The sequence below is a fragment of the Lagopus leucura genome, unplaced genomic scaffold, assembly GCF_019238085.1.
Source record: "Lagopus leucura isolate 7727_CA_CO unplaced genomic scaffold, USGS_WTPT01 Super-Scaffold_100002, whole genome shotgun sequence".
Classification (NCBI taxonomy): Eukaryota; Metazoa; Chordata; class Aves; order Galliformes; family Phasianidae; genus Lagopus; species Lagopus leucura.
This window is the reverse complement of record NW_024962263.1, coordinates 75,588,412-75,602,253: the sequence shown is the minus strand read 5'-3', so window position 1 is coordinate 75,602,253 and position 13,842 is coordinate 75,588,412. Positions and strand designations below refer to the sequence as shown.

Sequence of the window (13,842 nt, the reverse complement as noted above, 5' to 3'; positions counted from 1 at the left end):
TATTAAGTTCAGAATATTGACCTAGTTTATTTGTTTGTTTGTTTTCACATAGCTCTAAATACTTCTACCATTTGGTAAATCCTGTGTAATTTCGTTAATTGCAATAGAATTGCAAAATTTATCCATCAGTACACATATTATCCCATCATCTTCATAAGCTTTCTCATATGGCAAGTGTTGAATGAGGAGTGTTGCAATACAAAAATGTCCATGTGTACATAGCAGGTAACTATATTCTGTTGTTGTGATAATGTTTAGAAAACCGACAAATCAAGCTAAAAGAAGGAAAAAAATCCCTAACTCTTTTGCTGACTTCCTATCCGGTGATCTAGTGCAAATTTAGTGACATTGAATTAAGATATCCATACCCTTTCCCTTTTGATATTTATTTCATCCAGACACATAAATACCATGATTCTATTGTATTTTGATATTTAATTTTCAACATGTTACAAATAAATAGGGATAGATTATCATGTGTGTTAGCAAGATACTGTAAAATTAGATTTTAATTAATTTTATCAGGAGAGCACTTTGGCAGCAAAAGTATTTGTTCAACTTCTTGAGTGCCTCAAAAAAGTTATAAACTGAATAAAAATCAGGATATTGCACAAGGATTTAAAAAATAGAATTTCTACTTGTGTTTTGAATTGTATTATTTCAATTGAACTATTTCATGCCTGCAATTCAAGCTAAAAATAATATGAGCTGGAAGTACAAAACTGAATTTCTATGGGTAAGAATCAAGGAAAGGGCTGACAAGGCAGGCATACTAGGTCTGCTGTAGACCATTCAACCAGGATGAAGAGACAGATGAGGTGTTCTACAAGCAACTAGCAGAAATTGTGTGATTGCCAGACCTTTTCTTCACGGGGGACTTCAACTTCCCTGATATATGCAGGGAATACAAGAAGAAGCAGTCTAGGAGGTTTATAGAGTGTATGGAAGATAACTTCCTTCTGCAGCTGGTGAGATAGCCTACCAGGGGAGATGTCCTGCTACACCTGCTGTTCACAGAGAGGATCTGGTGGGAGATGTGGAGGTCAGGAACTGTCTTGGACAGAATGACCATGAAATGGTAGAGGATATTTTTTCACAAGTTTCTGTTTGTGTTCTCTGGTCAGATATTGTTCTATGGACAGTGCTAAGGCTAACTACACTCAATACTTTTTCATATTATTCCATTTGCCACAGTTTGCTACAGGGTGTTCGCACTGTGACCAAGCACACGGATAAGATTCACTCACATTGCTCCTTCTTCAATTTGATTAGTCCCAGCTCCCTATTCCTCCCCGTATGTCAGGCCCTCCAGTCCTTTAATCATCTGTGTAGGCATTCATTTGACGCTCTCCAGTATGTTCATGACACATGTGCCAGGGAGCCCAGAACTAGATACAGTACTCTAAATACAAAGTAACTGGTGTCCATTAACACCACTTCATATTCCAGCCAACAGTTCAAGGTAAATACTCTTCTCCTCTACTCTGCCCTGGTGAGGCCACATCTTCAATACTGTGCCTAGATGTGGGATCCTCAATTCATGAAAGACAGAGAACATCTAGAACATCTAGACAGAGGACATCCAGTGGAGGGCCACAAAAATGGTTAGGAGCTGGGAGCATCTCCCTTATGAGAAAAAGCTGAGAGATATGGGATTGTTCAGCCTGGAAAACAGAAAACTGAGAGGGCATCTTATCAATGCCTATAAATATGCAAAGGGGAGTAGTCAAGTGGATGGGGACAGGCTCTTTTTGGTGGTGTCCTGAAACAGGACAAGGAGCAACAGGTACAAACTGGAACACTTGAAGTTCCATTTGAATATTGGAAAGAACTTCTTTACTTGGAGGGTGACAGCACTGGAACAAGCTGCCCAGAGGCTTTGTGGTTTCTCCTTCTCCAGAAATGTTAAAAATCTGTTGACACTTTCCTGAGTAACTTATTCCAAGTAATCTCCTTTAGCCAGGGGTTTGGACTAGATGATCTGTAGAGGTGCCTTCCAGCCCCTAAAATTCTATGATTCTGTGATTATAATCTTAATCACCCTTTGATCCCAGTATTTCTGACAGTTTTCAATATACTTACTGTTGCTTTATCTAGTCTATACTTTGTCAATTTTTCTATGAAAATGTTGGAAGTCTTGTTAAAGTGAATATAATATCCATGGTTCTTCAACCACCAAGCCAGTAATATTATTGTAGATTTCTATCTGGCTGGCTCAGCATTTCTTATTAACAAATCAAGGCTGACTACTTCCAGTCACTTTTTCGTATTTCGAGATGTTTCCCAAAAGGACTTTTGCAAGATGAGCAAGAAAAGATTGATCAGCTTGTAGCATTCTCCATCTCTGCTGTATTTCTTGAAGATAGGAGACACATTTCCTTTCTTCCAGTAGCTCCCCTAGTAACCCCAGCCTTTCAGCTGTGTCTGACAGTGGCGCACAGTGACATTGATTAGTCTCTTGTAGCATCCCATCAGATCCTGAGGAATTGCATATGTCCAGTTCATTCAAATGTTCTCTAGTCTGATCCTCCACCACTGAGATTAATTCTTTATTGCCCTAGATTTTCCCACTGGTCTGGAATTCTTAGAGGCAAGTCTCAGTGAGGCAAGAAAAAAGAAACAACCCTCTGGCTTTTTCATGTCCTTGTCACAATGGCCACCAGCTCATTAGCAGAGGACCTGTATTGTCCCTAGACTCCTTTTGCTGCTGATAAACCTAAGAAAGGTATAACACATCTGTGTTTGGAATTTGTCATTAATGCACTGTATAAAAATTCTGAGTTCTTGTTATCTGTTCTGTCCTCCCAGTAGATCTTGAGGTTGTTCAAGACCCCAAGCAAACCAGAACCTGAAAATATGAGGCTTCTTCCAGTTGTCTGAAGGACACATCTACTTCTACCTCCTTGTCAGATAGTCTGTAGCACTCATTCATCACCTCATCACCCACATACCCTCTAATCCCGGTACATATGCTCTCACCTATCTCATGGTCTTTCTCCTAGGCAGGGCTCCGTGTACTACAGCTGCTCCTTCATATCAAGGTCAGGTTTGTCCTGGTCTGTTTTCCTAAAATAAGTGTATCTAGCATTCTATTGCAGCCCTCCAGTTGTGGGAGCTATTCACATCTTTCTTACCCAACTGAGATCATAGTTCTGCTAGTTCATTCAGATCTCTGTTTCTCCCTGTTTGTTGTACACATAACTGTCTAAGCATTATGGTACTAAAATGGCAATGTATGACAGCATTATTGCTATAGTTAATGAGGTTTCTCTCCATTCAGTATGTAATTTGTACTATTACCTCATTAAATCATTAACTAGACCAAAAATAATTTGTCTGCATATATACACATATATATATATACATACATATATATATAAAATGTTCTCTTTTGTCTGTAATATTTTGTGTATAATAATAAACCATCTGGTGGAAGGATGAAAGGAATAGCAGAGATATTTAGATAACAGTAAAGAAATCTAATTAATTTCTACTTGAAAAACTTCTTCGTACATCCCTCAAGCAAACTATTGGTACTCTTACTGCAAGACACTTCTGTAGTGTAAAAATCTTTTTATTTGAATTCTGACTTTAGTTTTCCAAATTTGAATGTGTCTGTGAACTTTTCAAATGCAAGCAGACTTATATTAAGTTTGATAAATTTTGGCAAACAAGATAAAAGAGCCGTCATAGAAATCATCATAAACTGGCTGAACCTTCTGAATGGGACATCAAACCCTGTTTTTCTCTTTTGGCAAAGCACTCATCACAGATCACATTCAGGAATGACAAATGTTAAGGTCTCTGCATAATTAAGTCAGTACAGAAATCTTGACTCTGAAATCCTGAAAATATTTTGTGATACTTAGCCTTTTCATGCTGTGATAAATGGTAGCTTAGCTAACATTACAAGAGTAAAGAGATCACAAATGTGCCACAAAAGTCACATTTCCTGCTAGGTAAGGTGCTAACTAAGGATATACCCTGTTAAATTGTTTTACAAGCCTTAGGATACTGACTGTTTTAGAAAGACTTTTCAACAAATGTTTTCATTTGCATTCAGAGAGATTATTTTTTTTTAATAAGAAATTAATTCAGGCAATACATGTTTTTCTTACATGTTTGTTTATTGCTATTGTTCTTTCTTATCTATAAAGTACTATTAAATTTCTTAGGATGGAAGTTCCATGCTTAGTCTCTATAGGTAACCCATAAAGAAGTAAATATGTAATTAAACCTTCCAACTAAATTTTCAGTGTCGTAGAATTAACCCAGGTCTTGGCCCCACCTAACCTATTGTAGGTTAGATGTTGAAAATAAAAAATAAACTGTAGCAATTGTTTAGCTCTTGACGCACACAAATTGGTCCTGTAATTCCTAAATGTGTTAAGACAGATAAATTAAAGTGTGGAAAAATAAGACATATTTTACTATCTTTTCAGAGTCTTCAACACGTTTTAGCAAAACACATACAGATATGATCATAGTTGTATTGGATTTCCCCTATATGCCTTGACTTTCTGTGGGAAAATAGTCATATTGACTTTAAGGGGAGAACGTAGATTTTATCATTTTCTCTGACTTTAAAGGTAGTATAAAGTGATTGCTGTCAACTTAAGTAAAGGCAGGATCTAGACCCAAGATAATATTTTATAAAGGCACGTGTCTTTCTTTGGCTAAATACATACTTTTCCCTTTGCATAACTCTCAGGTGTATGTTGTTGATGCTCTGAAATATGCTCACTTTCTGGGAGAAGTCACGTAAGGTCATTTTGTAAGATTTCAGTTTGTAATGCTTAAGATGTTTTTGTCAGATAGCTTCTTAAAAGTTAAAATGTGTTCATTGTACAGTTTTTTTTGAATACTTTTATTTTATATTCAGAGTTATTTGAGAAACAAGATTATTTTCTAATAGGTATCTGTCAACTTAATTCTAAACTATCTTTTTTTTTAGGTAACTATAAATTCTGAAGAATTCTAGTTAAGTATTTTTAATTTAAAACAATAATATCAGCAACATGTTGCATCGTAGCAAAATAGACTTAAGTGATTTTTATGATACAGATCAGGAGAAATATAGAACCCATTATATTATTGAAATTTCAATTTTGATTTTATGTTACAATTTAATTATAACACAACATTCACAAAATATATATACTTTATTACATTTGTTCAAAAAATTCATTCCCCTAATTTAACCAATTAGATATTTGTCAAAATTGAATTTGGAAGTTGAAACGTCTATGAACTTACTGAGATATTTGCTTCTATTTGGAAGTATAGCTTATGAGATAGTCTGAATGAATTTTAGCTGGAGATGAAGTAATAAAGCGTTTTGAACAAATCTTTAGAAGTGTTACGTTGTAAGAAATTCAAGGAGAGAGGTAGGGCAACATTCAAATTTCAGAAGTTATAGAAAGATCTCTGGGTAATCTGTTCCACTTCTTGATTCTTGTTATAAAAAGCTTTCCTTTATACTCAGTGTGACCCTCTCTTAGTTAATATCCCTTATCTTGTGTTCTACATGCACCACAACAAAGCGCTCACTCTGTCACCTCCCTAGGACCTGCTATTAGAGCCCAATAATAACGGCACCTTTTCACTGAATTCACTCCAGTTTATGTCTTTTATTAGTAGTACTATTATTTATTTATTTATTTATTCTATATATCTAATATATATATATAATAATTATATAATATATATATTAATGTTATATATTATATTATATTATATTATATTATATTATATTATATTATATTATAATATTATATTATATTATATTATATTATATTATATTATATTATATTAATTTATATATTTGGAGTGGCCAGTGTGGAAATTTGTATGCAACACTCTAGAAATCAGCAGAAACAAAACTGTAAGAGAAGGACTGGAGAATAGACCTTTCCCTTCCACCATGACTCTGAAACTGTCACCTTTCCCTTCTGCTTGCTCTTATTTCAGCAGAGCTCTGCCTTTTTTTGGATTGCAACACATGCCTCAGAAGTCAGAAAAGTTTTGATTTTCCATGGTGTATTACGGTTCTGTGCCTTCACATTCCTAGATACCAGTCTTCACCTACATTCATGAAGGCTCCTGGTGGGTCTTTCACATCCTGCTTGCTGCACTCCTCAGGACAGTCTAGTTCACTCCGCTGCTAGTGGGCGGCAAGGGGAGAGCCACCTCTTCTTCCCCCCAGGCAACATTAATGGCCTCAGTCAGCTGAAGCACAGAGAGAATGGAAAGTATTATAGTGGGTACCTAGACCCTATTCTAAGAATCTAACAATCTACTGTCCATCAACATAGAAGTTTAATTACTCATTCAGGTGTTGTGAAACAAAAGAAAACAGGCCTACCAAAGGGCCTTTTCCTGTGTTCTGCTTTGCCTGAGGGAACTGCCACCCTTTGCGATCAGTGCAGCCTGTGGAGGCTGTAGCAGTGCCATAGGTTGGTGCCATTCCTTGCAGAGCTGGGAACCATGGCTGCCTCCCCAGCAGGTTACCCCCATGCTCTCTTGTCAGTTCTACCCAGTACAGATCTGCAGGAGGCAAAAATTTTGTGAGCACTGGTAGTGTAACATAGTTCATTTTTGAGGTTCTGCTTCAGAAGGTTAGAAGACTATTTATTCCATTTAATTTTTTCAGGAGCAGCTTAAGCTCCTAAGATTCCTCACTTTTTTAGCTATTACATGATTTTTTTGCTGTCTGTCAAATCTGCATAAATTTTACAGCTATACTGAACATAGAAGTGGAAAATGAAGGATTTGTATATGTGAATCATGTCAATTTATAATCATCCTCAGGTTTATTTGAGATCTAAAATCTCAGTGAGCTGTTCATGTCACAGCAGTAAGCCAAAGCAAATGAGACTTCACTATGTCCTCAGGAATTATTTTATGTCCCTATCCTCCAAAGCTGGACGAATCTTATTTAAGTCATTAATGACAAATCTTTAACAAAACTGTCCTTGAGATTTTCAGTTGAAGGGTGTGTAGTAATTATTTCACTGAAATTTCTGAAGACAGTAAGAATATTCTGTAGATAATTTATAGGAACTGACCAGATTTTTTCTTTTTATTATGGCAAGTTTAAAGAAAAGCTAACATATAAATGTTTCTACATTTGTTTATACATCTTCATTTTTCATTTTATATGGTCCGTTTAGAATATATCACAATATTAAATGGAAGTAAATGTAATATGCTTTATACTGCATTTGCTATTATCTCTGCTTTAAAAACCAAATAATTAATTTCCTGCTCTGAACATCAGAATGTGACAGGATTTTCTAGAATAAATTAAGCTTTCTTTAATGAGTCAAAAGTGCCATTGACAAAAGGCTTGTTAACTTGCTGATGAAGTCTTTAAAGCAGGTTTCTCCATGCTGGTGACCAAAGCATGGAAGCACATGGAGTTGCAGGGGACAGGGGAAGAATGTGTGGAGCAAAAAAATTTGGGGATTTCTCAAAATGAAGGTAGTGGGGTGACCATAGGTGCTGCCTGTGCATAAACATGCAGAGTGTGTAAATTCATATGAAAACTCAAATCTGTAACACATATGGCCTTCCTGGTCTAGTGGTTGGTTGGTGACCCTGCACATAGCAGGGGGTTTGAAACTAAATTATCACTGTGGTCTTTTTCAGCCCAGGCCATTCTATGGTTCTATGATTCTATGACACTACTAAATCACATAATTCCAGTGGGCACAATGAGAGCCCTGGAGTAGATGGGCACAGATCAAGAAAGAAAGGGAAGGAATTAAAGGAGAAGGCTGTGTGGTATGTGCAAAGAAGTATCATTTACTAGACAGAATACAACTGAAAATGGGACTGCCTGGGAACTTCTTAAAAGTACTTTTGTAACTGTGTTGTTTATTACTGCGCTTATTTTCTAAATTCATTGGTTATTATACAGCAGACTTTTAAACTGACCTAACTTCTACAGGTGGCTTTGCATTTCAGCGTATTAATCTTCCTTTCTCCTGCTGATCTGCTTAGGCAGTGGAGAAACTTATTAAGAAACTCATTCTATGGTGGCTTTTATGAAAGCTGTATATAGCGTGGTGAAAAGTGCAAAGCTAGAGTGAAAATACAGACATTGGATTGAGCACTGGCCAAGTGTGACATTGGAAATTTGTGAAAGTTGCTGATGTATAAACAAGCAAATTCAGCCTGGTGGAAAATTAAGTTCACAATATTTTACAAAATGGATCTGTAAAAACAATCTGAATGTATGGATAAACAAGCAAATTCAGCCAGGTGGAAAATTAAGTTAAAAATACGTTACAAAGTGGATCTGTAAAAACAATCTGAATGTATATACACTTAGAAAAGGTAGAATATTAAGCATAAAATACATGTGTAATAATACTCAAATAAAGACAATTTTAAGCTTCATCAATTAAAATTCTAACTAACGTATCTGCAATGATTAAGACATCAATAATAAGAGCCTATTGAATACTTAAAAAAAAAACAACCAAGAACATAAACAATCACTGTATTTTGAGCCAACCTCTGGCAAATTGTCAGGAGAAACTGAAAGGATCCTTGGAAGGCAAAAACACCTTCTGATTCAGAAATATTCATGGAAGTTGAATTATAGCTAAGACAGTGTGCAGATTTTTTTAATGTACAGATAATGATGTTTGCTTTCTCATGCTAAGGTATTTACAGCCTGAAGAAGATATTCCCATTCTCTTTGAATCTGAATAGCGATTACAAATATTATTTAGAAAACTCTGGTAGAATTCTGTAACAAAACCTTCCTTTTCCTGTCAGAAATTTTTATTGCAATTGAAGAGTTGTGATTCTCAAAAAATATAAAAAATGTTATTTCCATAATTACACATATTTCCATCAAATAATCATGTTTCCAGAAAGAGGTGAAAACAATAGCTTTCATTTAGAAAAATCTCAATATCTTTAGAATTATATTTATTCTTAATGTCTGATAAATACTGTATCATAGATTGAAGAGTGGCATTTTTTAGGATCCCTGTCAGAAATCTTAGCTGTCAAAGACGGAGAATTTGAGGCATCATTTGGACTTGAAATACAATTATTTAGGTAGGTAGAGCTTTTCTTGACAATTCCATATGTGTGTACGCAGCATAGAAACAAGTACTAAATTAATGGAATTGGGATTTATTTAATTTGGAATGTTGTATTCTCTATATTGTGTAGCCCACACCCCTGGCTAATGCTAATGGATATACAATGTATTTTTTGAAGCCATTCTGCAAGAATGGCTCTTTATTATGAGCATTTTATTATTCTTTTTTTCTTAGAATTAGTTAAGATATGTGGAAGGATCTTTTAGTCTACATTCATCGCAAATGACTCAGCTTTTCATGTAGCAGGTTCTGTATCCTCAAGTTTCTCTTTATTCTAATTATTTCCCTTTTAACTATCAAAAATGTTTTAGGCTAATAACACTATGGACAGTAGCTACGCTGAGTTTCAGTGTATGACGTACTAATCTTGCTGAAGAGAAAGTAGAAATAACAGTACATTGGAAGTCAGAATCACAGTATACAGGAACTGTAATGTATCTTCTCAGCTTTTCTTAATATATTCCTTCTAGTGTCTCAACTTCCTCAAAACTTTTATTGTAAAGATCGTCATTTATACTAGGAAAGCTGATGCACTCTTTCTTAGATTGCTTTAAAGATTAGATAACAGATGTCAATCACTCTGTGAAGAGTTGAGTTAAGCACTGACGTTCAACCATTCAAGGCACTGTAAGTATCTAGATAGATTAGATGACATGATGGGTTGTGTGCTGAATTTAAACTTTATTTATCATGCAATCTCATTTAACTGTTACTGAAATCAGTGAATTTGCATGGCTGATAAATTTTTCTAAAATCTTTGATCATCTGTCTTCTTGATAATTAGTTAAAAGTTTATGTAACTTTATTGTGAATATCACCAAACCTACAAGAATAAGCAGAAAATTAAAATTAAATAAGACAAGGCTAACTCAAGAAATATATTTTCAAAATTTATTATGAAAAAGGAACTATGGACAGTATATAGGGAAGATTATCATGAGTACTGAAAATAAAAGATAAAATTTTATGAAATTAATTTTCACCAGAAATTATACAAATGTTTATCCATTTTTCTGATATTCATTTAAGCATAAAAAAATGGTGTGTATCTGTGTATATATAACTTAAAACCTGTGTATGCACAATAATCAGCTGAAAAAATCTTCATATTCTTATAATCTTCACTTACATCATAATATTAGAGATACTCCCTCTGCATAAAAGCCCTCATGTATATTCAAATACGGATCTTATTTGAATTCTTAATACCTTGAAAAGCTTTTCTAAGCCAAGTTCCCACTTGCTTATCACTTTGAAAAATCTTCCCCTTCCTGCATATGTTTAAGATCAGAGTATGTATGCAAAAATTACATCTTGGCACTGTGCAATTTTTTTTGCGTTTTTTGTAATTTTGTTGGTTATATAGATTTTTCAAATATGTTGCAAAATAAATTTAATTTGATTTTTAGAAAATACAGATTAGATATCTTAAAAGTGGGTTTTTTCTCTGTTTTTTTTTTGTACTGCCATGGGCAGCCTGGTCTAATATTAAATGTGGAGGTTGGTGGCCCTGTCTGTGGTGGGGGGGAGTTGGAGTTTTTCAATCCTTGAGGTCCCTTCCAACCCTGGCCGTTCTGTGATTCTGTGATTCAGTCTGAGAGGAAGAAATTCCAGAGTCTCTAGTCTTATCTGATGCTCTGAATCTTCTTTTTTAGCTTGTTACATGAGCTGAAAAACTATGTACTACTGTTTGTTTCCAGATTGCATAAGTTTTATCATTTATCTACAAAAATTAAAAGTGTCTTTCATATCAGCATATGATAAAACCACTGAATCAGTATTTACAATCAATGTGAAGATCTTTCATTTAGTGTGCATTTTACACATTGTTTTAATTGAAATTTTACTTCAGGGAAGTAATAATTAAAAATGATTTTCCCAATGCTTCTCAATGCGTAAAACCAAAACTTCATTATTACCTTTTAGATAGTGCTCTATTCCTATCACAGTAAATTATCTAAGATCGCATTCTAATGAGATTCCTCAATTATGATGCACTTAATGGATGCTAAAAGCACTGGCAATTAGTAAGATTTACTTTAAGTTGTCCATGTGTTCATGTAATAACTTAGCAGAACTTTTAAGAGAAAAAGCCTGGCATTTTAAACTCCAAAAATATTGTAATTTAAGACTCTTGTTACAGTCATTAAGTATTTTCTTCTCCTTAATTTTGAGTCATTATGTGTGTCAGAATTCTTTAAAGCTGTCGTTCTTTGATGCTATAATTTTGAAAATAATAATAATAATAACAATAACCTTGCCTTTAATTTTGCAGTAATATTGGTAATTTATTTCAAGCATATGGCATATTATATTGATGTTAGCACTCTAATTAAGCAGAAGCAAAAATTAATTTTCAGATGCGCTTCAGACATTTGGATAATAAACTGAATAAGTGAGATAAAAATGTGATATCTTCATCTAATAAAAATAGAATTTCAATATAAATTACTTATTAATACCACACTTGTGATCACTTTTATTAATTCACAGAAATACTTTTGGCATAAAATGCTATCATACCATTGATCTAAAAGATCAATAGTCACAATATCTATCATTTTCTCTTACCTTACAAAAGAAAGAAATCTCTGAATCACTATGCATGTGTTGTTTTCTCGTGGAATTAGTTCTGTTGACGTTAGAACTGATTTTGTAAATGTATAAGATTTACCTACTTTATTCAGCATAATATTGAACTTTAGATGGAACTTCATTGTGAAAAATATTCTTCCCATGGCAATATTTGAGATAAACGATCTATTTAAAAACAAAAAAAAAAAAAACAAAAAATTCCCATTGAAATGCCTCTGTACACATTTGATTTATGAAATTGTGCACATGGCATCTGGGAAATAACCCATAAAATGCTTTAGTTTGCAAAATAAAGCTGATCAGCTACTCGAATGTCTTGTCATAAAAATGCAATTACCATAAGTTGGGTATGATTCTCAGGTCTCTTTCAGTATAATGTGAATACTGCATATCATGCGTCAGACTGCATGTTAAACTCAATTTGCTTTAGGAAAACATTCTTAGTTAAAACAAAAGCAGAAATTATCGTATTTTTATATGCTATCGTAAAGTGAATGAAATTGTGCCAATCAAATAACAGAAAGTAGATTATAAAAATATGTGATGGCGCTACTAAAATCATATTGGAGTTAGTGAAATCTGAAGAAATTCCTCATTAGCATCATAGTTTTACAGCAGCATTTCAAGTCAAATGTTAACAAATGAACTGATCATCTAAAAGTTAGCAAAATTTTATTCTCTTCAAGAAAAGGGCTATTTTAATGACTTTTTTTTTTTTTTTTTTTTTTTTTTTTTTTAACAGCTGAGGATGCATGTGGAGGAACTATGAGAGGATCCAGTGGTATCATTTCAAGCCCCAATTTTCCTAATGAATATCATAATAATGCAGATTGCACATGGACAATTGTGGCAGAGCCTGGGGATACTATCTCACTCATATTTACAGATTTCCAAATGGAAGAAAAATACGATTATTTGGAAGTAGAAGGTTCTGAACCACCTGCAATATGGTAAGTCAGAAACTGTAATTTTCATTTGTTTAAAAAAAAAAAAAATGGATATGTGAAAGGGATGACTTGTGGTTTTTGCTTTTCTCAGTATATCAGGCATTCTTAAAGTTAAGAAAGATCAACCAAAGCAAAAGACAGTTGTTACCATGAATATACAGATATACAATATATATACAGGGATTCTAATTGCAGCTGTAAAGTAATTCTAAAATATATTCAAAGACTTTCATCAAGATGAAAGTCACTGTAGACTCTTTCACCTCAGTTTCTATGAGTCTAACTATTCAATTAGTGACACCTTCAGGGAATTTAATGATGTTGAGACTTTTCTGCACAGAGCTTGAGAAAATCACATTGATCACAACTGTTAGTCACAGTCCTCTCAGGATGAGTGTCTGCAGAGAGAATTGCATGTGTAGTCCCACTATATAGTGTGGTGAGCATAGGGCCGTTCTTACAATCATCTGTACAGTTTCATCCTGATCTGCGAGATACAAGATGCTGGATAGCTGTAGCATTTGTTGCTTCTTTGGGTTTTTATTTTTGTTGTTGTTTGTTTGTTTGTTTTCATTTTGTGTTAATTTCAGATACACTGCCAGGATTTCTATTTGTTGACTTTGCAAAAGTAGCGATGTTTTTCCCAGGCAGATTTTGCAATTCTCGATCTCATTGTAACTGCACTGTATGAAACAAGTTGATGAAATAAAACATTAAAAATCTCTTTCAAGGTCAGACTCTGTTCACTGGAAAAAATAAATGATACAATAAATGATATATTCTGTAGTTTTCTGGCCTTGTAGTTTTAAGGCACCAGCCTCATACTGTTTTGAAGACACGTGAATATGAAAAATTCTTGTGTTTGTTATTTTGGTTCAGATACACTACCAGATCACAAAGAGGACATGTACAGAACCATAAATCTTAAGTTGTTAATTGGATAACAAAGCAGTATGAGGGCTATGCATAACAGATAGATGGATTTGCATAACAGGCAATTGGCTTGTCCTGTTAAAGTAAGTAGAGCTTTGTTTTCTTATTTAGAAAAAAGAAATTAAAATACAAACTCAATAAGCTAAATTATTTTAAATTTTATAATAAGAAAATAGATTAAACAATTATACTGTTTTGAAGACAAATCTAAATTTCTACAGATAATGCTTATGAATTATATTCCT

At 33.9% G+C, this 13,842-nt stretch overlaps 1 protein-coding gene across 3 annotated transcripts in view; it reads left to right on the top strand.

The window, feature by feature from the left end:
• Window positions 1–13,842, top strand: part of CSMD3 (CUB and Sushi multiple domains 3) — a 539,260-nt gene that overhangs the window by 147,088 nt on the left and 378,330 nt on the right. For all 3 annotated transcript variants that reach the window (XM_042869066.1, XM_042869064.1, XM_042869063.1), the window contains exon 5: window positions 12,460–12,667. In XM_042869066.1, the coding sequence (XP_042725000.1) occupies window positions 12,460–12,667 (208 nt within the window). The remainder of the gene's footprint in view (window positions 1–12,459; window positions 12,668–13,842) is intronic.